At 49.7% G+C, this 26580-nt stretch overlaps 1 protein-coding gene across 3 annotated transcripts in view; it reads left to right on the forward strand.

Moving 5' to 3' along the window:
- Positions 1 to 26580, forward strand: part of ITPKB (inositol-trisphosphate 3-kinase B) — an 89813-nt gene that overhangs the window by 40751 nt on the left and 22482 nt on the right. Inside the window, exon 3 of one of the 3 annotated variants that reach the window (XM_073216739.1) lies at positions 14876 to 17260. The exons of 1 other annotated variant lie outside the window; for it this stretch is intronic. In XM_073216739.1, coding sequence (XP_073072840.1) covers positions 14876 to 15157 — 282 coding nt within the window. In that variant the 3' untranslated portion in view covers positions 15158 to 17260. Of the gene's footprint in view, positions 1 to 4594; positions 4760 to 14875; positions 17261 to 26580 lie in introns of those variants that run through there. One more of the 3 variants, XM_073216741.1, reaches the window with a different exon arrangement.

Consider the following 26580-nt stretch of genomic DNA (forward strand, 5'->3'; position numbering starts at 1 on the left):
CAAAAGGAAAATTGGGCTGGGCTGCGCTGGGGCCTGAGGAAAACTTGGAGACTTTTAGAAGCCAGGCAAGCATGGTTTTTGGTTGTTTTTCTTTTTTTTGAACAAAAAAATTAAAACAACCAAAAACAACTCAGATTCTGAGAGGCAGCCAGTGTGATAGAAAGAGTGTAAACCTAGGAGTTGAATGCTAACTGCTTATTGGGCATATTACTTGACTCTTTTAAGAACCGGACTCTGAACAGTTATGAAGACCCTATAACAAATTAAGGTACAGCACCTTACACATAGCAGGCCCTTGATGAGTACTGATTCCCTCCCAGACCTTTTGAACTTGTCTTTCCAGGGCTGTCATTTTTCATCGCTGCCCTTGGTAGGTCATACATTTGGTCTTCAGCAAGTCCCAGGATGCTCTGTTCTAGGGTGGGCCTCGGGTGAACCTCCGGGGACCCAGTGAGCCCTGCCTTTAGCATGTAGGCCGATGTAATCCAGTGCTCTTCTGTGCTTGTTTTTGGTTTGGAGTCATTTACAGTAAAACACATCAAGTGCAGTAATGTGATCGGGAGAGATGGGACTTTTGGAAGCAGAGTTCACAGCTATTCAGGTGGCATGCCTGGCTGCTTGGCATTACAGTGTTGCTATTTGTTAGGGAAAGCTGAAACTAGTCAGAGAGCAGTTTTCCTTAAGACATAATCTTAAGGCTAGCAGTCTTTTCATTGTTCCTGCATTAAAATTAAGTGCTCTGTATTGGGCCAAAGGCACTAGCTGAAATACTCTTTTGCAAATTGAGTGGGGGGAATGTCTGCTCCCTCTAGGCCCTCCCCTTCATGCCGTTGATTCATGAACACTTGAGGGATTTTCTGGGACTGATTTTCAAATGCCCCCTTCTTGTGCATGCAGAGCTTTCCCCAGACATGCTCATTCACTCACTACCTACCTCCTACCACTGTCATTGAAAACCTATGGCTTGAGGTTGGGAAGAGAATAGATGAAATGAATCTTAGAAATGTGTCTACAGTTAATTTGAAGAAAAGAATTTGCATCCTTATCCCCAAAGAGAAGAAACTAGTTCTTAAAAAATTGTGGTAAAATATACATAAAATTTACAATTTTAGCCATTTTAAAGTGTATGTTTCATTGGCATTGAGTGCACTTACATTGTTGTGTAACCATCCCACTATCCATCTCCAGAACTCTTTTCATCTTCCACAACTGAAAGTGTCCCCATTAAACACTGGCTTCCCCACTCCCCCTCCCCCAGTCCCTGGCAACCACTGTTCTTCCGTGTCTGTGAGTCCCAGGCTCCAGGACCTTCTGTGAGTGGAATCACACTGTGTCTTTTTGCTGCTGGCCGATTTACCTTAGCCTAATGTCCTGAAGGTTCATCTGTGGTGTAGCAGGTGTTGGAACTTCCTGCCTTTTTCCAGCCAAATAATATTCCATTGTGTTTACAGTCCACATTTTGTTCATCCATCGACAGACACTTGGGTCATTTCCACCTTTGGCTATTGCAAGAGGCTGGTTGTGACATGCTGAGATGAAGGCCTACTCCCCTGCCTCCTTGTGAGGTGGACAGGTTGAATAGCTGGTACTCTGTAGAGTGGCTGAGGTGTATAGACATGTCCCTCCAAGTTTACGCAGCAGGGTATGAAAGTCCTGTTTTATATCTAGAGAAACTCTCCCTGCCCCCTGGCTTGTCAGGACTCTTGATGGAAGGGTAAACAGGAGAGCAGCAAGGCCAGTACTTGAGGTAAAAGAAGCTGTGTGGAGAGCTCCTCCCCTGGACTGAGAGACACAGATGGCATTTCCCTGCTCTGAGCAGCTGCTCCCCAGCAGCACACCTGGGCCTCCTGTGCTGGGATGACCTGGCTACAGCAGGGCTGTGGTGGCCGAGGGCCAGCTTGGGAATGAGCTCTTTGCACAAATCACAGATGGGGCTGCATCTCTTGAGTCTAAATGTTCGGCAGCATTCTGCCCTGTTTCTGCCCTCTCTTCCTGACCAGAGTTTATTTGGCTCCACTCTGCACTTGTTTCAATCCAAGTGTGAAAGATGCTGTAGGAGGACTCCTTTTCTAGGCATTCCTTTGTGCTAACTGACTACAATACGGAAAAGTCCATGCAGCAAATGACTGGTGTCACATCAGTGAGGCGCCATGGCCCTGCTTCAGCCCTCCCTGTAGGTTCAGACTGTAGGGTCCTGGAGCCTGGGACTCACAGAGACAAAAGAACAGTGGTTGCCAGGGGCTGGGGGAGAGGAGTGGGGTAGCCAGTGTTTAATGGGGACCCTTTCAGTCTGAACCGGTTGGGAAGCTCAGGCAGGCCCTTGAGCCGTGCACCCATCTGCACCTCACACTCTGCTCCAGGCCTTCCGGGCACTACTCAGGCCTGGCTCCAGTCGCCCTAAGAGCACAGGGGCAAGTCCACACTCCACACACAGAACGACCCTTAGGAAGGCTGGACACACACCGCTGCCCTTTGGGATGTCCTTTTCCACATGTGCAGAGCTGTGTATCACATTTCACAAAGGAAGCCTCTGCCAGGAAGTAGCCTTCCAGCACCGGCTGGGTGTGGAGGGCTCTGGTTGGCTGTTTCCATGGTGGTTTAATGTTGTGTGACATCTGTGCCGAGAGGTGGTGGACATGTCACCTGGCTGTAGAGGCTCTTAGAGGATGGGGAGGGCCGTACAGCAGTTTTATGTTTTCCCACTGAGCTTCAGGAAGCTCACATGGTCTCCTGCTTCAGCATTTTCTCTGTTCCCCCAAAGCCAGAAGTGGATCTCCCACTCCGTCCTGCCAAATACTCAGAGGACCCAACTTCTGTAATGGTATGTCTGGGAACCCAGAAAAATTTTTCCATTCTCTTTGGTAACCAACACAACCTCCTTTCCAATCAATACCAGACACAGCAGAAATGAGATCAGGCCCTCTGGGTGGCCAGGGAGTTGGAGATATTCTCCAGCTGGAGCCTCACTGGTGAATCAAGGGCAGGTGCTTCTGTGACCTGCCCTTGCCACCCACCTCCACTGCCTTATCACAGCAGACAAAACTGGTTGGGAAGCCTGCTGACCCACATGGCTTGCCCTCAGTGCTCCCAGAGTTCCCTGGGGAGTCCTGGGCCTTATCTAGGGGCTGCATGGCTCCTCTTTCCTGTTGCAGCTCACCTGTTCACCTGGGCCTGTTCGCCTGGGTGGGTGTCTTCATCCTCCCCCTTCTTGTTGCCCCACGCATGTGCCCCAGTATCAGCTCCCCGGTGCTCCATGTTGTCTGGAAAGCCTGGGCCGGAAGGCTGGTGTCGACCCTTGTACTCCAGCACCTAGAAGCAAGCCACTTTGCTTCCCCGGATCTAGAGCTTCGTGAACAAGAAAGGGGATTTTTTTTCTTTCTACAGTGCGTTTGGGCTTTTCATTAGTTCACTCTATAAACACTGAACTAAATACCTGTTGCATGCTAAACATTCCAGCTGGGTGAGACCCAGGGCTGCTCTGGAGGAGCTGGCGGCATAGCTGGCCACGGGAGGTGCGATCAGATCAGGGAGCTGGCACAGCGGGGCCAGGCGGGGAGGGTTGACTTCCACCCTGCAGTGGCCAGAGTTACCCGGGAAGGCCACCTAGAAGTGGGGACGGTTGAGACTGGTCTTCACTGTTGAGCTGGATTTCGGTGGCTGGACAGGGAGGGATGTAAGATTCCAAGAGACCAGAGCGAATGTGGCAGGACCGGGAAATGGTGAGTGGGCTAGTGTTTCCAGAACACAGGGGTCGGGGTGGAGAAGAGCTGGGGCACATGTACCAGCTTACTGCACGTTGAGGTCAGCATGGGTTGAATTTTGAAGTGCCACAGTCTCAAGAAATTAAAATATCCTGTGGGTGATAAGAAGACGTCAAGTTTTGAAAGCAGCATCAACAAATGTAGGCATAGAGAGGAAATGTTGGGGACCGAGACATCCTGATGCCTCTTACTGCGGTGTTTCCTTGAAGGGCTGTATCCCTCCTGGTGTGCAGGAGGCTCCCTCCCTCATTCCCCACCTTGGGTTTAGTGTCTGCTCAGGCTGTAGGAGAGAAACAGAGACTCTTGAGTTAAATATTCTGCCACCCCAGGAATGCTGACCCATGGCCTGGGGGCGAAGGGCGGGAGGCAGGGTACCGTCATGGACGGAGCAGCAAGTGGCCTTTGGTGCCTCTGGATTCTGGTCCCACCTGTGTGTGTCCAGGCAGGTGGTTCAGGCCGCTGTGCCTGGGTTTTCTTTTTTTGTGTTAGATGTGAATGCCTGTCCACCTCTGGAGTCTCCATGAAGAGCAAATGAATACTATACAGAAATGCCATTTTGAAAGCATGAGGCAGGACAGCCTCACATGCATTCATCTGTCTCCCTGTGGCAGGCCTTCCTGAGGGCTTGTTCCCCAGCTTCCCCTGGTGGGCTTTCTGTCCAAGGAGAAGGGCTCTGAGAGATCTGAGTTCTGGGCCAAGGATGATTTTCACGTTTGCATGAACTGCATCATATAAATGCCCATCTCAGATTTTATAACCTGGTTTGATTTTCAAAAAATCAAACCTAGCTACCTTTGTCATCCCTTCCTCTGCTCTGTGAATCCAAATTGCAGGCATCCTACACAGGCTTTTGAGAGAAGATGGTGAAGCATCAGGCTGGCTGCTCTGCTCCCTGGCTGGCTCGTCTCCTTCTGGAAGCCTGGTGCCAAGCAGGCTGGCTGGACAGTTCCTGGCAACAGAAGAGCAAGACTTTCTCCCGCCATAAACACTTTGAGGGCGACTCTGCAGGGCTTCCACATTCCCTTGTAATGTTGCGCTGGTTCCACCTGACTCCCCTGGGTTTTGTTCCTAACAGCCCATGTCAGACCTTCCTGCCACAGGTGAGAGAGAATTCTCAGTTGCTGAGAACTGGGTGCTGTAGGGGGCTGTCTTTCTATTAGGTTCCTTTGTTCTTTGTATTGGAAATCTCCCTGAGACCCAGAAAGCCTGAAGGTTTGTCAGTATGGGACATACCCCAGGGTATTAAGATATTCAGGTCTTTGGCTCCAATTTACCATTTCCCACTTTGGGCAGCAGCTTATAAACTCTTTTTGTAAAATATCTTGTGCTACCTTCATTTCTTTTGTTTTTTAAAATGAAATTTGGTAAGATGAACACTGTGCTCTGGGGTATGGGCTTTGTAAGTTCTTGGTGGTTGGTTTTCAGTCCCCCTTTGCCCCGGCCTTGGGCAGGTGGCTTTGCCATCTCTCAGATTAGGGTGGAGGAGAGGCACAGGAGAGGGGATGGCACGTGGCCCAAACGCCCAGTTTGGGAATTGAGAATCAAACCGGCCACCTCCTCCCTCCATCCCCCTCATTCACGGTTGGCTTCCACTGCACAGCAAACAGGAAGGCTTTTGAAATGGGTAGGGGGGAGGGAGGATGTGTGGCACGGTGGAGAGAATGGGGGCTTGGTACACAGACATGAGTCAAGTCCTGGTTGTGCCTCTGGTGACTTCTGTGACCTTGAACTGCCTTTTTCTTATTGGCGAACCTGGGTGTTCTCACTCTACACCACTGCCTCTTGGGGCGGCTTTGAGCACAAGGAACAATGTATGTGAAGGAGCTCCATCAACTCTATGGTGTGACAAAGGGACAGAGAGAAAGGACCAGAAGTCACGTTAGCAGCAGGGCCTTTTGTCTTTCCAGCTGGGCTGCTCGGGCACAAATAGGGACTGTAGTTCCTGAGTGGGGCTCCCCTGACCTCTCTGCCCTGGGACACCTGTCACAGATTCCTGAGGTCTGCCACTTCCACACAGATTCACACACCTTTGTACTGAACAGGTGACAGGTTGTGGTACCTTGGCTCCCCCTCTGGGCCTGGCTCTTCTCAGAGCATCAGGGTATAAAGAAGGAGGGAGAGAGTAGGCGTGGGTCCTGGGGCATACCTGGAAGATGCAATTCAGGGTGACACAAGCCAGTTCGATGGCCACCCACCTTGGGAGGTAGAGCTGTGGCCAGATGCATCTGGATTCTCTCTATAAATATGTATGTTCCCCAGAAAGGGACAGGAGTTGGGAAACAAAAGTCGTGCATGCTGGAGGCTGGAGCTGCTGCCCACCTACCATTTTTAGCTTCTTTCATTTCCCACAGGTTCTCCCTCAGGAAGTGTGAATCTCCCTCATCTCTGGCTCCCGCCCCCGGCATCTCTTCACACCAAACACAGGTTAACCTGAGTGCAGTCAGTTGGTTAGCTGTCAAAGGTGTCATCTATGGAGGACCTAGCATGAGCCAGGCAGTGTCCTGCTATGGCTAGGTCCTTAAAACAGCCCTGCGAGGGAAGCATTACCACCCACATTTTACAGATGAGGAAACTAAGGCTCAGAACCTTTAAGTGGCTCTGCCTAGGTCACACACTGGGCAAAGTGCGGGAGCTAGGATTCAAATTTCCATTTGCCTGGCCCCAAAACCTTTGTCCCACCTTGCCTTCCACTGCTAAACAACTTAAGTCCCTTTGGGCTTTCCCTGTTCCCAAGAACCCTGAATGGCTGACTGAATGTTACTTAGGTTTTTCCAGCTCTTTTGGGCCAAACACCAACCCACGGGTTCTCACCTGGGCTGCGCACTAGAAACACATGGGAGTTTTAACTAGTCCCCATGCCAGACTGCAGTCCAAACCAGTTAAGTAAGAATTCCTGGGAGTGGGACCCAGGCAACAGTGGTTATAAAGCTCCCAGGAATGCTGATGTGCAGCCCAGGTTAAGGGCCACTGCATTCGCCTACCAGGCCTTCAGCTGGTGCTCCTGAGTAATGATGGTGAGAGAGAGGCAGCTGCCTGGGATCCTTCAGGAGAACAAGAAATTCTTCATCCTGACCTTTAGGTGGCCTCCCTACATGGCTGCTGTCCTCTTGAATTTTTACTTAATGCCACTGAATTTTTACTTAATGTGTCATTCATCCTATAAGCTTATAAGCAGCATCTGAATTCCCCACCTGGGCTTCTCAGAGACAGATGCTAGAATACAGACATTTGTTTTGAAGGGGGAGGTGGGGTGTTGTCAAGACAGTGCATTTGCAGGGTTGCCAAAAAGATGGTCTGCTAATAGACTGCATTCGCTCTGTTTTTCATTGCCTGGGTTGAGGCATTTACATGTCACAGGTGGGAAGGGATAAAGCACAGATCCATACCTGCACAGTGCAGAAATATTCAAATTGGGTTTTAAAATAAAAGACTATATTTAATTTTTAAATGAAATCTTTTACATGGATGAAAGTGTTCCTCTGTGTGCCCCAAGCATATTGCAAGGAGATAGCCTTACATCAGGCAGGCCTGGGTTGGATCTGGGCTCTGTATTTATAAAAATTTCTACTCATGCTAGGGTGGCTGTGGAGAGTAGCTGAGAGAATGCATATAAGTTCTGGCATAGGGCCAGGCACAGTATACACCCAATGCATATTAATTCTTTGCCCTTCCTGCTCTACCCTATTTTAAAGATGGGATGTCTGTTGCTCTGCAATGGAAACTTGCTAGCCAACCCCATGGTAAATGGAGCAACACCCACCCCTCAGGAACAGAAGGGCTGGTCTAGGTCAGAGTGTTATCCACAGCCTGAAAAGAAGGGAGCTGTCTGGCCTTTCTCTGGGAGCTAGCACCATCCCACTAGGCTGAGAATGCGGGGGTTAGATCCCCTCCCCAGACCACTGGGTCCAACACGGGAGGGGAGATGCATGCTCATTTTCTGACCAAGGTGTTCAGCTGAAAGGCCACCAGGCACAAATAATTTTGCTTTCAGAGGGCAGTCAGGAGCAATGATTTAATAACTTCATGGGCTGGCCTTTGCCTATTTGGGGACTTTTTCTTAGCAGAGTGAAGGACACACCAACTCAGCTTATTCACAAGGGGTGTGGGTGTTGGGGTGGGCTGAAGTGGCACATTTTCCCTCTTCTGTTTCGAAGACAGGTAAACTCTTGCAGCCAGTGGGCTTCAAGGCAAGAGGACAGCATGGGTCCTTCCGGGAGAGAGGACATATAAAGGGCCTGGGAGCACAGCTCCCTCCATCAGCCTTTTCTTTGCCTGAGTGAGCCTGCTCTCTGAGAAGTTGCCATCACGTAAAATGGAGCCCTTTTCCTTCCTCGCCAAACTGAGATTCTGCTTTCCTTTCCAGTAAGAGTCGTGGTAACAGCACAGTTGGTCCCGGTAAAGCCGACCCTCCAGTACCCCCTCACTGTTTCGGGCACGAGGGCCCTAAAGCCCCCTGCGTCTCTTCAGGGGAAAGAGGCTGTTTCTCCTGCTGGTGCGCGACGGCCTTCGGGCTTTCCTACCTCCCACCGTCCTGCCAAAGGGATTTAAAGAACCTGATGCCACCTGTCAGAGCTCAAGCGTGCGAATTAAATTTCACCGCGCAGGCGCTCTTCGGAGGTCGCGCAGCCACGCCCCCACACGCTAGGCGCCGCCCCCATATGCGGGGACCCGCCCTTCCTCACACGCCCCGCGCTGGGGTGGGGCGGGGTGGGGCGGGGTGGGGCGGCCCCTGCTTGGTCAGCGGCCCAGGGGTCCGCACGGCGGTGGGTGGGGCAGGAGATGGCTGGGTCCGTGGGCGTGTCAGAAGGGCAGCCGCGGGGCCGAGGTATCAGTACCGAAACAGGCTCTAGCTTTGGACATTTCCCTCTCCCTCCACATCGTTTTAATAAATTCTTGTCTGGTTTCTCCCGACTGGGAGTAAGAGCAAGTGACGCTGGTGAAAAATGGAATTACAGAAGTTAGTCTATTTCTACCCCCAGCGAAATAAAACGTAAAACAACAACTTTGCTTAAAACGCATTATACGTCCACTGTACATAACTGGATAAGTCCAGAAAACTATAAAGAAATGAAAAGTCATCTATCCTCACCTTGTTGGACTTTTTTTCTAAGCACTTAAAAAAATTGCTTTCATATTGTCAAAATGCGATTTTAAGTCTATTCTCTCGGGTTACACTGATAAGGAAGAACATTTCCATTCTCTTACCTGCTGTCTTCCTTAAAAACCACTTCAAAATGGAAGCAGAATATTAATGCAGGTCAGTCTCCACAACTCAGCTTTTTTTGAGACTATTCAAAGACCACGGAATTCGGAGCCTGTTGTTATTTTTTAGTTCATGCGGTTAATCCTTCTGTTTTGTGGACTGATACTGAGAAGTGACATGACTTCCTAGGCGTCGCTGAATTAGCTGCAGCCCTGAGACCAAAGAACCCAGACATCCTGCCTCTAAACCAGGCTCCTTCCCACACTCCTGTAGCACTCAATAGGATGGCTGTTTCCACGCTGAGGAAGGAAGAGGGGATGCTAGCAATGGCATCTGAAAGTCTTTGGACTTCTGGTGCATTTCACGTTCTTTTTACAAATGGAAAAAAAGTGACATTTTCTAAAATTCCAAGTAGATGCTGTCCCCATTGGAAGGAAACACCAGCAAGGAGATACATCGAGAAGCAGAGAGCTGTCTTGGAGTGGCACCCAGTTCTGTGGGACACACGGACCTGTCCCTGTAGAAGTTGGCCCAGACACTCCTACTGTGTACTTCTCCTGTGGACCTGTCCTCTGTTCAGCCACTATTCTTCCTCCATCAGTGGCACCTCCACTGGGATCTGCCTCCTGAGGAATGCCCCTTGCTAGCTAGAGGGATGCCCTCTGTGCCTGCCTGTTTCTCTTGCTTGGAGTATTAATTGACACCCCCACTGTCACTTTCTGGGAGGCCTCACTCATCACACAGGAAACCTTTGTGAGAGCAGCCTAGGGTAAGTATGTTTGAAGGTAGTTGTCAAGACCATGCAAAAACCTGCCCAGAGCCTTAGCCCAGCCAGGCTTCTTTTGGAGTAGATAATCCCCACTTTTCTCTCCTCCTGGAACTAAAAATAATGAGAATGAACACCCAGATGGCGTTGAGTGCTATCTCAAAGTGACCCAGGCTCACTTTACAGATGAGAGAACAGATGGGGCACAGACAAGCTTGCCTGAAGTCACAGCTAGTAGAGGGCAGAGCCACAACATACACTTTGCCTGGTTCCAGAGACCATGCTTCTTACCACTCACTAAACTGGGTGGTTTCCTACAGGGGTTCAGCCCTTTCCCTCTGTGGCAGCATCCTAGAAGAGGTCTGCCACCCGATGCACAGCAATTTTATTTCCTCCCCTCTTGAGTGAAAATCTGAGGTCTTGTGACACTGATTCTGTGCTCTGTCCTGAGTTTTCATGGCAGCTAGTTTCCATCTTGTATCATTTCATTTTACTTTCCACAGGCCATTTTTGTCACGTTTTATAACGAGTTGCCATTTAGTTATCAGTTCTTTTGTAAACATCTTCATGTGAATAATGTTAGGAACGTAATCTTTGTCAGCTTCCAGGTCCCAGTTTGGGTTTGAACAAGTGTGGAGGTGTGGCCAGGGAGCACAGTCTGGAACTGAACGAATTTGTTTAAATATAGACTCCACAACTGACTGGAAATGTGTCTTTAAAAAATAATTCCTTCATTTCATCTTCTTTGATAACCTGTACAAGCTTGAGTATAGCAAGTGAAATAATACAAGTGAAATACGTGTACAAGTGGAACAACATGTTATGAGATGTACAAAGGCGAAGCTAACCGTCTCCCCTCAACTGCCACATCCTTATCCAAGCAACTTGGCCTCTCCAAGATTGTTTTCTTGTCTGTAGCTTGAGGAGGACACCCACTTGGTGAAGGATGAAGGCTGGTTGGTGTATCTGAAGGTGCTCCTTATGTGGTAGTGTCCCTTGGAGGGGACATACATGTGTCAGGCAGCAGGCAGGTCTCTTCGCCATGGAAGGAGGGGTCCTCCACCTTTCCGCTGTCTTGGTTACCCTGGGCTCTTGCATCGTGCAGCGCCTGCACAGCTCAAGGCGGGGGAGTCAGCAAGCAGGCTTCCATGACCCTGAGCCAGCCCAGGAGGCGCAGGGGGAGCACACCTCCACCACTTCCAGCCACAGCCAGGGTGGGTGGGTCTGAGTTCCAGGGTTTCTGGTCCTGGGGCCAGGCCTGTCCAAAGTTCAGCTGAGGTGAGAGAACCTAGAGGGAGAGCCTGCTCTAACCACCCCTCTGCCCCCTCCCTCTCTGGGGGGAAACCTCAAACAGCTCCTCCTACTTCTCTTCTGCACACACCTCTTCCTGCCTCCTCCACCTTGACCCAGAGGTCTCTCCCGACCTGGTGGCATCTTGCCTGGGGTACTAATAATAGAGAATGGCAAATCAGCCAGGCCGTGAATCAGAAGGCTGGCCCAGCTCTGCCCTTTCTGGCAAATTTGTGCGACTGACTTGGTAAATATCCTTTGTGAGCAGAATGAGCCTTTGTGTGTCCTGGAAATTCCTGCTCTCCCTCCCTGAGGGCAACACCCTCCTGAAAGGATGATGGGGATGCCTTTGGCCTCCAGATTTTAGGAAAACATAGTTTCAAATAGCTCTAGGCTTCCAAACCAGCGTTGGGGCCAAAGAAGAAGGGTTTGAGGGTTGGGGGAGGAGCTGCCAAGGTGCTCTGGAGGAGTGGGGATGGAGAGGAGGAGATGATAAGTGTGGTTCTTCTCCAAAGGGAACACAACACACATGAGTCCTTTCCGAAGCTCTAAAGCAGAAACAAGAGTGAAAGATGTGCAGTTTTCTTATTTAATAGCAACTCCAATGCCTGCTACCCAGTTCAGTGGATTGTCTCTGTGACTTGATTGTATATAGAAATTGCTTAAGAATACCTTAAATTCTTTTTCAATCAAAATAGATACATGTCTATGAACAGATTAAAACACAACACAAATTCAGGGATTGTTCTACAGGCACTGTTGCCAAGTAAACCTCACACGTGGACATGTTTTGTGGTTTGCAAAGCACTTTCCCATCTATTTCCTCACTTGGCTGTCACAGTAACCTTGGGAGGAGGCAGGGCCCGTCTTGTTCTAATCCCTGTTTCTCAGATGGGAAAGCCAAGGTTTGGGAAGGTTGAGTGGCCTGCTTGAGGTCACATGGGGGCAGAGAAGGCCCTGGAACTCAGTCTTTCCTTAAGGGCCCTGTCTCCAGCTGAGATGAAACAGTAGATAGCTCCTGGGACCCAAGGGCCCAAGGAAATCTCAGATTGAATTAATTCACCAGTGCTCTAAGAGTGCACATGGACCTGCTGGCTGTGGCCTTTCTGTGTTAGAATTTACATGTAAGATTGAAACCACGATGACTGACTCTCAGGGAGCCAGCACCAGCCTCTTTCTGCACCCTGCCATTGCCGCATGAGCTCCGTGGGGTGGGGTGGGGGTGGGGGTCCATGGTTATCCTGTCTGTATTGCTTTAAATATCACAATTGTCTGGCGTGTAATTGTGAGTTAAAAAAGTATACACAGAAAAGCATCAGGCAGCAGCCAGATGTTCAGTTTAGTAAATGGAAAATATGACTCAGAACTGGGGCCACTCTGACCCTCCAAGCAGGCAAATAAGCATGGAAGGTGAAGTCTTTGTCTTTGGGTTGTAGGGAAGGGGGCAGGGGCCCAGGTTCAGGTAACTTCATTTGCTTCTGCCCTGTTCCTCTATTTGGTCTGGCTAATCCTCCTTTGACCAGACTCTCTCTATAGGAGGTCCTACTGAAATTCTGCAGAACTGTGGGCAGAACTGTAAATAAGACTCAGAAGGGTGAGTTGGGGAAGTCCTCTAGTGGAAATATAGCTGAGTGGGTGGGTTTGAGGAGCCAGAGGTCAGTGCTCAAGGAAGCTTTAAAAAGACTGATCCTGTTGCTGGTAATGACCTGCTTCTGCAGGGCACATTAGTGTTCCAGAGAACCTTCCTCATCTTCATGCCCTACTCCATATGAATCTCACAGCAGCCAAGGATGTGAGCAGTGCTGTTAATACTATCCCTTTTCTCTGGAGGAAGTAGAAGCCAAGAAGCAGGCGGGTTGAGTAACTCGCCCAAAGTCCCACTGCTACTCAGTGGCAGGACTGTGGCCAGAGCCTGGGCTTTCATCCTTACCAGCTGGGTGTCCCTTCTAGGGGTCCTTCCAGCCGGCCTTCCAGCCTTCCTTCCTTTCTTCCTCCACCCCAGGGGCTCCTGGTCCTTCGGGTTGCTTAGGGCTAAGGGAAATGAGCATGAGAATTTTGCAGTGCCGAGATGTGTCTGGAAAAAGGGGGCCTATATCTGGGTCCTGATCTGTGCTGGAGGGTTTGTGGTGTTGGGACTCAGCTCTCGGGTGTTGCATGTGCAGGCGTTTCCAAGTGTGGTGGCTTCTTGCATGCTGCCAGTGGAAAGTAGTAAGAGTTCCATTTTCCTGTTTCAGGCGAGCATTTCCCCTTGGGGTTAGAGTAACCACTTCCTCCTCAGCACCCGACAGAACAGGGTAAACACCGCGTACAGCAGAGTATTCCCTCCTGAGGCTCACTAGGTCCCTCTTTCCCTCTTGTCTTTATACACACACTCACACTCAGGGTTCAGAAGCTGGGCTGCCTTCCCCACAGGTGCAGTTTTCAGAGTACCCTGCAGTGGCCTGGGGAACAGAAAACCTACACGGGCCAGACGCAGCCCTCACCAAGGTGCCTGTCTTCTGCTTCACCTGGGAGGGAAGTGGGGCTGGAGTCATCTTAGTAGGAACACAGAGTAATTAAGTCTCGAGGGGGCAAACCAGACCCGCCAGAGGCATGGGGGTGTGCAGTGCGGCTGCAGACTCGGGGGGCGTGAGGAATGATAAGGGAAAGATGCTGCAGGAGTTGTTCTGGGAGTGGAGTGGCGAGGAGCAGTGGAGCGGAGCTTGGCGGTTATACCCTGTGCAAACGGAAGCAAATGGGATTCTAAAGAAATTGGAAGGGTGCTGGGATATAAGGAAAGGGTCAATAAAGGGTGAGTGAAAAATTTAGAGAGGCTCTTCTTTTTAGATATTTTAAAAATACTTCAGTACTTCTTTAATATTTGTAATTTCTGGTTTTGAAGAACTTCTGAATCCACCTGAACTTTTCTTAGAATTTCAGCACCACAAAATTATTGTGATTTAGAGTCCATCACCCCTGACTTTGTAGGATGGGAACTGATATAGTGTGGGAAATGGAGGCATTGAGGCCTATATAGGCTGTAAAACTTCCCAGCTCCACCCCAGTCGTGCTATGAGTGCACCAGAAAAAGAGGGGGAGAGTAAAGCCACTCTGTGTGTTTGTGCTTTATGCATTATTAAGTAGAACAGTAAAGGAGCAGGCCTTTGAGCCTATCTGGCAGACATCTCACAGCAGAATAAGCAGGAGCTTCCTGCAACTCTGGCAGATGTGCAAGACACAGTCCAGATAAACTTCAATTGCAAACAGGCTTGTCATGTTCCCAACTTCGTGCACATAGAGAATCAAGCTGAAAAGACCAGGAAATAAAAATATATAACATAGATCTAGTGTATGTAACATGTATTATATGTCAAACTGTATCTGTGATGGATCTATATCTATACTCTGTATCTGTAGGCCCCACAAGACTTATCAAAGGTTCCCATGCATCTAGAGAAGGTAGGAGGATCCATGCATCTAGAGAAGGTAGAGAAGATAGGAACGAGCTGAGACTCTGGCTGCAAGTAGGGAGTCAGCTGAACTGGTTGCTGGTATGATCCCTGGCTGCTGTGATTGTCTTTAGCCCAGCCAAGGCCTTGTGCAGGCCTTCCTTAAATCATCTCCACTTCTAAACAACACAGAACCTGTGTTCCCACAGCTTCTGCAAAGCATCCCCCCTTGAAATGGGAATGTCTGTAAAAAGATTCTTGTCATATACACGGTACAGTTTAAAGCATATTCTTCACTTGTCAGAAACAGTATTCTGGTTCAAAGGGCCAGTATTCTGAGGGTGGCAGGTGGTTTCTTCACTGGGATTGGGGTACGGAAGCCAAGGGCAGTGCTGGACCCACGACCTCCTTCCTGTTGTCTGCCCAGATTCAAGCTCTCAAGAGCTGCAGTCTGAAGAGAGTGAGATGGACACCCCACCCCACCAACCTGGAACCACCCCTCAGCACCCCTGAACTGAGGCCCTTTATCTCTGCACGAGATGCCTTCCCACTTGCTGCGGCCTTTGGATGGCACTTCCTGCCAACAGCGGTCTGGTCAGAGTGGAAATGCAGAGCGGCCGAGCCCTCTCACCAACAGACTGGCCTAAGCAGAGATACTTTTACCCATCTTCCTCTCTTACCTGGACGATTGCAGTGGCCTCAAAACTGATATTTCTTCTTCTCACCTTTTCTCCCCTGCTTTCTATTCCCCAGTCCTTGCTACACACAGACTGAGTGATCCTTTTACAGCAAGAGCCCAGTTATGGCCCTCCTCCTTCGGAACCCCCCAGCGCCTTCCATCTCACTTGCATAAAATCCCAAGTCCTAAATATGGCCAACAGGCAACTACATGAGCAACCCCATTTCCTTCCACGCTCCGGTCAGCTCACTCCATCCCAGCCACTCTGTTGCTCCTGCTGGCCTTTAAACCTGCCCAGCATGCCCATCGGGGGTCTCTGCACTTGGGCATTCCGTCCACCAGGGCCAGGGCCAGGACCAGTGTGCAGCTCAGCCCCTCCCTTCCTGCAGAAGGGCCTTCCCCAGCAGCCTGGCTGAGCGGCACATCCCTCTCCCCGGCCTGGCCACTCCCTTTCCTCCACCTTTATTTTTCTTCAAAACCCTTGCTGCCATCTGATGCACTTACTTGCTTCTCATCTGCCTCCTTCCCTTCAAGGGCACGGACTGTGTTCACAGCTACATGCCGCCCACGTAAGGTGGTGGCCCTGGTCGGTGCCTGCTCAGCATGTGTCCAGCAGTGAGGGCTGCATTAGCCTGTTGGCAGTGGCCCTCATGGAGCTCTGCTGGGCGACACGTCTGTGCAGCACAAAAATGGATCTCGTGCTCCCTGCCCCCGAGGGCTCAGGCTTTTATCTGGTCTTTGTGGAAGCATTTCACATACACTTCTGTTGGCCACATCTCTTCTTGCTGTGCTTTTTGAACATTGGGAAGGCCACTCACGGTATGATTCTAGCTGTTTGCTACCGAGTAGCCTCAATTCAGAGAACAGCTCAGTCCTGACCTCACTGAGCCTACACGGAGGGGAAGGAAGAAGCTCTGTTTCTGCCTCAGATGGGGGAACATTCTGGAGGGGACTGTGTCCCCAGCCAAATGCAAGGGGAAACACTGAGTGCTGGCCGAGGTCCAGCAGCAGTTTACTCACATTATCTGTCATTTTGGTGATCTTTTTTGGTGATATTTTACATTGTAAAAGCAAACTAACCATATTACAGACATTTTGAAAATAGAGAAAAAGGATGTGATCATCCCAACCTTACCATCATAATTAAACATCATTATTAATGAATTGCCTGATTTATATTCCATCTTAATTCAAAAAAGATTTGAGGATGCTTAAGATGTATATGCAGTACAATAGAATATGATAGCTAAGAAATCAGAGCCAAGGGTCAAAGGAGTTTTATTGAAGTCAGTGTAAACTTCATATGTAGAAATGCATGCTAATACAGCTGGCCCTTGAACAGCACACGTTTGAATTGCACAGGTGCACTACACACTGACTTTTTCAATAAATGTAGTGGAAAATATTTTGGAGTTTGCAACCATTTGAAAAATTATTTTCTTTTCTCTAACTGGCTTTATTATAAGAATAAAGCATGTAACACATAGAACATAAACAGTATGTGCTAATCAACTGTTTATCTTACTGGTAAGGCTTCTGGTCAACAGTAGGTTATTAGTGGTCAGGTTTTGGGAAGTTCAGAAGTTATTTTGATTTTTGACTCTGTGGGAGTTGGTGCCCCTAACTCCTGCATTGTTCAAGGGTCAGCTATACAACTAACTCTTATTATAAGTTGGTATATTTCTTCACAGCCTTTTAAAGCATATAGTTTTTATAGCCTATTGGGCTTCCACCCCTTAATATTATACAAAAATTTCCATGTTTTTTTCTAAGTCTATGGTCAATCCCAAGCATGTCCCCCTAATTTATGTAATCATTCTTCTATTGTTGGATGTTGAGTTATTTTCAATGCTATTGTTAAATAAACAATGGTATAATTAACATTTTTGTGCTTGTAACTTTTTCCATAATTCAGAATGTTTCCTTAAGTAGATCTGCAGAGGTGAAATAACTGATGGAAGATTCAGGCATTCTTATGGCCCTTGAACCATATTCCTGGGCTGTTTTCTCCTGGGGTGATGGACATTTAATGTCTCCAGCAGAGAACTGGCACTGGCTTGCATTCAGCTGTGTCCTTCTCTTGAGCACTTGTATTTATTTTTTTGTTTTCTTGCTAGTTTAAAAGGGAAATAGTATATTGCTATTTTCATTATGTGTGCATTGATTTATGTAAATGTTGCTGTTTATTGGCATCTTAAGAGTTTTTTTTTACCCATTTGAGTTCTTCATGTACAAAATATATTAACCTTTCCGCAATAATATATTTCATGGAATATTTTCTCTAGTGTACTTGATTTTTCCTTTGGTTTGGGAGTTTCTTAGTGTTTGACACTTGTCTTACATTTTGTATTGTCAAAGAAAGCTTTTGATAATTTCCTCTGTTATTTCTACGCATTTTCCTAGAGACTCTAGTCCAAATTCATTAGCCTGGCAGACAAGACCTTGGTGAGCTCAGCTCATTCTCATTTCCAGAACCTTCTGTTCTCTTAAAAGCTCTTCAGGAAACTGAACCAGTGGCCTAGCATATTTAGGCACTTGCTGTGGTGATTTTTTTTTTAACATACCTCTCTTCTGTATGACAAAATTATTTTCAGTAATAATCAAGAAGTAAATAATGAAAGTGGCCAAAAAAAATTCCAGTGAAACTTTTCTATTCTTGCATTTGTATATTTGATCATGCCAGAAAAGAAAAGTGTGTGGGGATGTAATAATGGATTTAATACTTGTTACATTACAGGATGTTTTAGAAAAGGGGGGAAATTACACTTACATATTGGTCTGTAGCTGTAATGAACAATAATAACGTGCCGTTGCCATTTTTGACTCTTGTATAAATTTGTCAGACTTCATAAAACCATTCTCTTTTGCATATTCATGTCCAGTAGATAGAGCCAGATTTATCAGTCTGTCTTCCCTTACAGTTGGCTGCAGAACCCTTTTATTAATTTTAATCTTGAAACATTTTTTTCCATTGATGCAACAGAGAGACAAATAGAAAAAAAATCTTAAAGATAAGTTTGGTAGAAATTCACAAATTTCCCATTTCACAGTAAATCCAGAAATTATACTACTGTCCTTACCTGTATTTCTTAGGGGCTGATTAAATGTCTCTGCTTTTGAAAGATGTTAACATAAATAAAAACTCCAAGCAATCTCATGGAACGACAGGATGGAAGTTGGCAGGTTCTCTGTTTCGTCTTCTTAGTCTCCTCCCATTGTTTCTTTCGGGTCTGCTCTTGAAGCTCAGGAACACATAGCACTACAGAATTTGGGGACACACACCCTGCAGTGAATTGGGCTAAAACGGTTCTGAGTCCTGTGAACTGGCTCTTGAAATGTGTGTAGCTGAGTCTCCATGTGTGTTGGGAGTGACTTTATAACTGGGAATTCTCTGAATTGACTTCTGTGTAGACTACATTGTTTATTAAAGGTTAACTAATAAGTCTGAATTTAGAGCTCACGTATTTATTAACACTAAATGGTAATACAGTGATTGGAATTGGATACAAGGCTTGGAGGAATTAGACAAATGGCGGTCGGAATATGTTCAGCTGGAATTGCCAGCTCTGTGAGGATAAAAAGCTCATCAGTTCCATTACAGGTTTAAATGCCCTGTCGTTGACGTTCTAACCGCCTTCCTCTGAGGCCCGGGCCTCCTTCCTCAGGCTGGCCCACACTTCTGGATATGCTTTTACTGTTCCTCTGCTTTTGCTCGTGTTTTTCTCCCAGACTGAGACCCTATCCTGCTTTCAAACTGCGCACACACCCTACTGTCTTCCTCATCTTTCATGATTTAGCTTAATTGCCACCTTTTCCACTTTCCCAACTCTCAAAGAAACTAGCTTCCTGTAGCCCCGTATCTGCCTCTGTCAAGTCACAGACATTCCCTACTCTCTACTACAGTTATTTAGGCCCTTGCCTGCCCTTCATGGGCCATGGGCTCCCAGGACTTGGGCCTGAACCCAGTACATGCATAGGTATTGAGTCGTTGGAGTGAAAAGGTACAAGTTATCCTAGGCAGGAAAGTTCAGAAGGAGGGGGGAACAGGCAGCGAGGGCCACCAGATTTCGGATTTCACAGGCAGGAGAGAAGACTGGCTGCTGGGTCAGTCACAAAAGGGCCTGGGGGTCTGGCACATGGAGAGAGCCCAGCAGGACTGGTTTGCTGTCAATAAGGATGGCCCTTCTGGAGGGTAGGGCTGACGAAGGGAGGTGACATACTTGTGGAACAGGCATGGCCTGGGTGTGAAGAGACGATGAGTCTCTCTGCCCAGCTGGGCATTCTCTCTGGTGGCGGGCCTGGACAGCAGAGTCTGAACTCCAGCTGCTTCTAGCTCTGATGTTCAGATTTTCACAAAGGTGCCTTAGGGGACCCTGCCTTCCTCATGTGCCCAAACCCCCTGCCAGCCCTACACCAAGTCTGCCGGAGAAAGCCAACCCGGAGTATGCCATGTGCCGCCAGAGCCAGCACTGATACCAGGAAGGAGGCCAGGGAGCCAGCCCCAGGTTGCCTGCCTGGTCCTGGCTCCAGAATCTCCCTGTCTGCCTGCATCCTGAGGGGCTGGCCTAGGTGTGGGACCTCACACAGGGCCTGGGCAGCTACTGCTGCTTGGTCCCAGCTTCTGAGCATGTGAGGCTTCCCTTCCTGCTTCAGGACCCCCAGCAGAAAGCCAGACTCCACAGTTAGGGCTGGTGATTCTGGGAGAGTCTTCTCCTCTGCCTCCCCAGCCAGGCTCTGAGTCGTGGGGGTGCTTACAGACATTTCGTTTAACAGGAATTTATTGATTCCTGGCACTGGAAAAGTAGTGTGCTAGGGTCTAGGGGCTTAGCAGTGAATTAGGTATTTGCTTCCCTTAAGGAATGCTATCTAGTTGGGGGACACTTGTATTACAACCAGATCATTTGAATGTGCCCTAGGGCAGCAGTGAAAGAATGAATGTGAAGGCCAGGAGGCACAGTCCTGCAGAGTAAGAAGCAATTAGCATTTTCATTTTTCATGCACTGGGCAAGGGAAAATGGGGTCTGGGCAAAGTGCAGGGAGGAGAGATGACTGAGTATAGTTTGGACTGAAGATGGTTCTCTGGGCAGATTGGCATAGGAGTGTCTGGCCAGAGGGCGGCACACGAGGCTCAGAAGCAAGAAGCAGCAGACAGTGTCCTGGCCATCAGGTCAGTTTTTTTGCAGCACAGGTGAAAAGGTGTGGCCAGCACTTACACCATGTGGCCATGAGGCTCAGTGTCCTCAGGTGTCCCTAGCATTTTGAATGTTGAGTTTCATGGCCAAGATGCATCAGGCTTGCTCCTGGCCCACTGCAGATGCCATCCTGAGTGGCTTCTCCCCAGCCTGGGCCATGGCTGGCATTCCCAAACGCTTGGCATCCCCAGTGCCAAATTCCTCTCTGACCAATGGGAGGCAGAGGCCAGTCTAAGTCCACCTGTTGCCCCACAACCAAGAGATGCTCACCTCTTCAGTGAGCAGACAGGAAGAGCTTCCGATCCCCTGCTCCCCTCCCTGGCTGCTAATCTAGAGAAGCCATTTTCTTTGGGCTTTTTCTTTTGTCCTTCTCTCCTGAGGGGCCATGTCTTACATTGCACATGGTGTAGTCAGGTATTCAGAGCGCTCCTCCTGTGCTCCAGGGAACTCCCCTACTGCCCTGGAGATGTGGGCAGGTGACTTGTCCACGTCCACAGGGACGTGAGTGGACTACTGAAGACCAGGCTCCCCGGGTGTCTTTGGCGCTCCCTGCACTCTGTCTCTAAGTTCAGGGCTTGGCTCCAGTGCTGTTGAGGCTACGCGGGTGACTCTGGACCCACAAGTCTGGTGACGGGAAGGGCAGACCCACCCTGAGATGTGTGGTTCCACTCCAGCCCACAGGTGGACACCACGTGGGAGTGTGGACCAGGTAGTTCAAAGAAACTTGGACATCTAGCTTTTTGTGTGTGAAATATCCTGATTTTTAAATGTTGGCAACTAATGTAGAACAAATTGTAGCCAAAGAATTGCTGGCCATTGGCTGGAACCCCTGCGCCACAGCTTCTGGTCAGTTATCATGACTTGCCTCCTCTGGGTCTGATTCAGGGCTCAGGGTCTGGAGAGGATGGGTGTGGGGAGGGGCGGAGAGAGTGGTCGGACATCTGGCAAACGCACTGCGTCAAGGGCCACCTTCATTTCCAGGGCAGAGACTTTCCTTCTTCCTCCAGGGTCACCCTGAATTCTGGGGTTTTGGGGTGGTTTATTGCCCCGCTTCCTTTTCCAAAAACTGAAATGACAACTGCTTAAAAATATGTTCTTCGGTTGGGTTTTTCCTGGTGACTTCACTCAGAGACAGATGTGCCCTAATAATAGCATTGAAAGTTAAGGGGAATAAGTCAGCCAGCTGGTTCTGTTCCCTAGAAGTGATGTTACAGCTCCTAAATGCAGGCCGTCCCCAGAGACCTCACAGGGGCTGAGCCTTTGGGAGCACGGTGGTCTACGTGAGACTCGAGTTCCCCTCTCTCTGGGACAGCTCTGTGGCTCTTTGCTCACCCAAGAGGCAGCTACCATGCCCTGTCCAGACCCCCAGCTTGGCAGCCACTCTGACCCCCTCCTGGTATCTGTATTGCCCAGCAGGCAGCAAGTGGATGTCGTAAAGGATGTTGCTGTCTTCATAGGTTGGCAAAGGCCTGCACTGGGCTCTTGCCTTTTCCCTGTGCCCAGAGGCCAGGAGCTTGGTGAGACCTAAACCCTTGGCTCCCTTGAGCAGCTCAGGCCTCTAAGTGTGTCCAGTTCCTGTGGTTCAGGGTCACTGGCTTTCCGAGGTCATTAAGCTCATTCCTCAGCCTCTGCCATTCTGGAATACATTTTTCAGATAACCACTCTCAGTGTTTCATTCCCCTAACTCAATAGGAAGGACAGGAAACAAGTCTAAGAGAACCAGAAACATTCTATAAGCTGTGCAGGCAAGAAGAGCCTTTTGTGTGGGTCATACCGGGAGGTAGGGGGTTGCGTGCCTTAGACAGGAACCTGGCTCTCACACCTGGTGCTGATGCTGTTCATCCGTTAGCTTCTCCACAAATCCAGAGGAGGAGACGGGAGAAGCTGGGGTGGAACCTCTCTTTGGCCCGTGTCTAACATACGGGATCCCTACTGCACTTGTGTGAAAGCCCATCCTATCTGTGAATATCCCAAAATATGTCAGTATAAAATAAATATGAGTTCATTGTGGCATAAAGCAAAAAGTGAAGGAAACAGCCCCAGGAGTGTCCCTGCTTCCCATGGCTAGGAGACCTCTGCTGCAGGCTACAGGGGTAGGAGTTGAGGCGGGACCCTCAGGTCGGTCCTCTGAGACACAACCTGGGTGAGCCCCTGGACTCTCATTTGCTTCTCCGGGAATGGGAGCTGAGCTGCTGCCTGCCTTTCTGGGGCCTGGGAGCCTCATGCTACATGGGAAAGTGCTAAGTAAGCGCTTGGGGGCCCAGTTGACAAGAGATGCACTGGGAAGGCGATGAGTCAATCTTTATGAAAATGACACACACCAACACAAACGTCAAGATGACCCGGGGGACAGCCACGTCCTGAGAGCTGACGAGTCTTGCTCATACTTGGGGGTTCACTGATGTGTCTTTTTTGGCAACCTGTTTCCTGTGCCTCCAGCGGTCTACACGTGAACAGATGCATGACTGCTTAACTGAGACAGGCCTCTGTTCTGAACAGCTCTGGGCAGGAGAGCGAGGCTGGTGACTCGTAGCAGAAGTCAGAGCTGCGCATCAGCCTCTGGTGGGCAGAGCTGCAGAAATGGGCCTTTGATTCTCTCTGCAAGTCTGCATTCCCATCTGCTGAGTGCCATTTAACCACAGGCAAATCAGTGCAATCTGTCAGAATATGAATTGCACCAACAGATCTTGCTTGGAAATACTTTCTAAATATAGCTGACTGTTTGATACTGCTTGTGAGTTCTCATGTGGTATGCAAGCCCTTCCTGAAAAGTGTCCTTGTTAGAAATTCCTTATGTGGGAGTTCCCAAAAATCTGGCTTTGGAGTTAGTCCAGAGTCACCCCTTACCAGATCTCTTATAAGTGCTTTCTGGCTTCTTGAAAGCAACTTAAAAGGCAGTATTTTAGTCTGTTAATGTCCTTGACCTAGAGAAGTAAACTTTGAGCAGACTGGAGGTGGAGGTTATGTGGTCGCTCCTACTATGTTCAGGGGTATACTTGGGCTTTCAGATCTATAGCACCAAGATTTTCCATCTCAGGGAACCTCCCAGGAAATGACAGTGACAGAGAGCCAGCACAGGATGAACTGCTTCCTTCAGCAGGGCTGTGCTTTTAAGAGCCTCGGGGACATAAGATGACATTTTAGATTCTCTAACATTTTGCAGAAAACTTCCTTTCAGAGTCCTGGCTTTTAAATGTCATCTTCCGGCATGGGATAAAGAAGTGTTTCCACACTAGGCCCCTGGCTGAGCTGCCTGGGCCCCGAGGCCTCATGGAGCTCCCAGTGGACAAGCAGGGTTATAGGTCCCTGGGGGGAGATTGGGGTGCAAGCAGGGGTCTGCAGGCCACAGAAGAGCCTCTGGTGGCACTGGGCGGGGCTCCTGTGCCAGGCTGCCTCCTCTCCTGCTGTCTGTCACACCTGGCTTAAAGTGGCTTCTGGGCATTCTGGACTTCTGGAAACACTCTGCTTAAGGCAAGGGCCAAGGGGTGCCAGTGCTCATTTCAAGGCAAGGAACAGGGCTGCAGCTGAGACCCACTTCCTGCCTGGGGACATCGCACTCTGCACTTCCCAGGGAGATGTGACTCAAAGGCCAGGGCTGGGGATAGAGCAGGAGGGCTCAGACCTGCGTGCATCTGCTGAGCCTGCACAGCCGCTCCTGTGTGTTACTTGTCCCCAGGCAGACTCTTCTCCGGGGGGCTGCTGGACCAGACAGGACACACAAGAGGCATGCAGTCTTCTGCATAAGTAGCAGGTGCTGCACATTGGGAATCTTATCTGAAAACAGCCCTGAGGGACAGGTGGTATTCCCATTTTACAGATATGAAGGACACAGAAGCTCGGAGAGGTTTGGTAATGTGCCTGATAGCAACAGCCAGGAATAACAGGATCTGAACCTGGGTCTATCTGGCTATAAAGTTGCATGTTAAAAATGACAAGAAACAAGGCAGCCTAGCAGAGCGATGAAGAGCTTGGACTCTGGAGCAGACTGACTTGGCTCAAATCCTAGGTATGCCACCTACCATCTATAGAACCCTGGGCAGGTGGTTTAATCCCTCTCAGCTTCAGTGTCCCCAGCTGTACAATGGGATAGTAGAGTACGTATGTGGCAGGTCAGGATACTCACCTCCTCACATATATGTGATGCTCACCAAGCCTTCAGCCCTGTGTCTCAACTCTGTATGAATCAGCTACTTATCAAAGTACTAGGCAGCCCCCTTGCTATCAGCTCTGATCCTCTGCCTGCCCGGCCTTACCCTTACCTCTCCCAGAGCTACGAAGGGGTACTGAATGCCCCTAGACCCCCAGGCCAGGGAGGCTAGAGGAGTTATGCTGGAGCTGGTGCACGGTGGGCCCCTCTGAGGTACTAGCACTGGGTGCTCAGTGGTCCCAGACCCTCAGTACCCACTGTCCACTGAGCAGTGTAGAGTTTCAGTAAATTTCCACCCTCTGTGACTTGGCTTTGTTTTTTGCATTTTGTCAAAGTGAAAATAAAATCTCTGGGGAGGGATGGAGAAGGCGAAGGGAGGCGAGGGCCTGGTCTGTGCTGCAGGGGTGGCCCCGCCGCCTGGGCCCGGATGCCCTTTCCCAGAGAAAGGCTGAGCCTTTCTGTCCTGTGAGCCTTGCGCCTTAGGAAGTCAGCTGCTCAAGACTGCCGCCACCACCCCCAGGGCTCTTCCCCCTCCCACCACTCCCTATTTCCTCCTATTGTTGGACCCCCCACCCCCACTCTCTGGTCCCAGCAGCTTGGAGCCCCCAGCAGGCTCCTGGTGGGAGAGGTATGCTAGGCTGCCACGTGCACCAAAGCATTTCCTCTGCTTTCTGCTGCTTCCTCTGGGCCTCTCTCCTCCAGGCCACCATTATTTTCAGTGCTGAAGGGGATGGGACCCCTGAGAGGGGACGGAGGAGCTAAGGTAGTGAACTTCTAGAACAGAGATGGAGCATTTCCATCTTGGGGGAAGGGAACCTCCCCATTCTTAAGAAAACAAAAAAAAAGGCTGATTTGGCAAGATGGTGGGCCCTTTTGATGCCAGCTCCTATGAAGTTTGGAAGAGGGAAGGCATGTAGATCGGGAGCAGTCATAGTGAACAAGCTGTCTTTGCCAGGTAGACTGAGCTGGGGTCCTCTACACCCTCAGGTGTACATATGGAAAGATTCCTGGGCCTGGACCACCAGGCTGCCAACGGTCCTGAAGCTGTGGGGGCACAGAGAGAACCCCCAGCAGATGCAACAGTCAGTTCCTGCCAGGGGCCCCTGTGCTCCCTGGTGATGTCTCTGGAAAAGTCCAGGCTTGAGTAGGTGAGCATCAGGAAATGCAGCTGGTCTGGCCGTATGCTGTCCTCTCGGAGTCGGGAAGTGGCAGGACTAGAGCCTGTCCATGTGCTGGGCCTGTCACATTTCTGCCAGTCAGATGGCGGATTGTCCTCCCTCTGTGCACTGCTGGGGGCACCTGGCTGCACCAGGACACATCCCTGGTTCTCCAGATGTGTATCCTCTGCTTGTCCAAAGTAACCCTTTAAATGCACAAGCATCAGGAAGCTCAGACCCACTATAGGCAGAGTTACAGGAGTGGTGTGGGCACAGTGGAGAAGCCCTATGGAGAAGGTAAGGTCCACTCATGGACTGCAGCAAGATCAGCTGGAGGGGTGGGAGGAGGTGGATCAAGGGACGGGAGGAAGGAGAACATTGCAGGCAGAGCACCTGCGGGTACAGAGACGTGGGGGTGGGGCAGGTGCAGGGCAAGAAGACGTGGGCCAGCCCTGCCAGATGGTAGAGGCACCAGAGCATGGGTGCACAGAGTGAAGGCGGAAAGGCATCTGGGGCAGCCATGTCCCTGGCGGGACCTCCTGTGGGAGGTCAGAGAGCCCTTGGCAGCTGGGCCTGGGGCAGCTGCCTCTGGCAGGGATTCTGGAGAATGGGGAGGGAAGAGAGTAACCACAATGGAGGAGCCCTGTGTGCCAGTCTGGCTGCTGCCCTTGGCCTAGAAACTGGGCCTCTAGTTGCAAGGCAGCAAGTAGAAGAAGAAGGAAGAAGGCAGCTCATCAGAAGAGGACAACCACTCAGGGTTCTTTGGCTCTGGTCAGAATGTGGCAGCCCTCAGAGGGGCCAGCCCAGCTGGACATTTGCACCAGGGGCTTCCCTGTTAAACAGGAGCTACAGGTCCTGAGCAAGCACTACTCTCCAAACCTGGAGCACAGCCACCCTCTTGGTCCAGTTTAGAGCAGAGAGGACAGAGCCATCCCTGACCCTCAGGTCTTTGGGGTC

Source organism: Manis javanica, chromosome 11 (genome assembly GCF_040802235.1).
Source record: "Manis javanica isolate MJ-LG chromosome 11, MJ_LKY, whole genome shotgun sequence".
Taxonomy (NCBI): domain Eukaryota; kingdom Metazoa; phylum Chordata; class Mammalia; order Pholidota; family Manidae; genus Manis; species Manis javanica.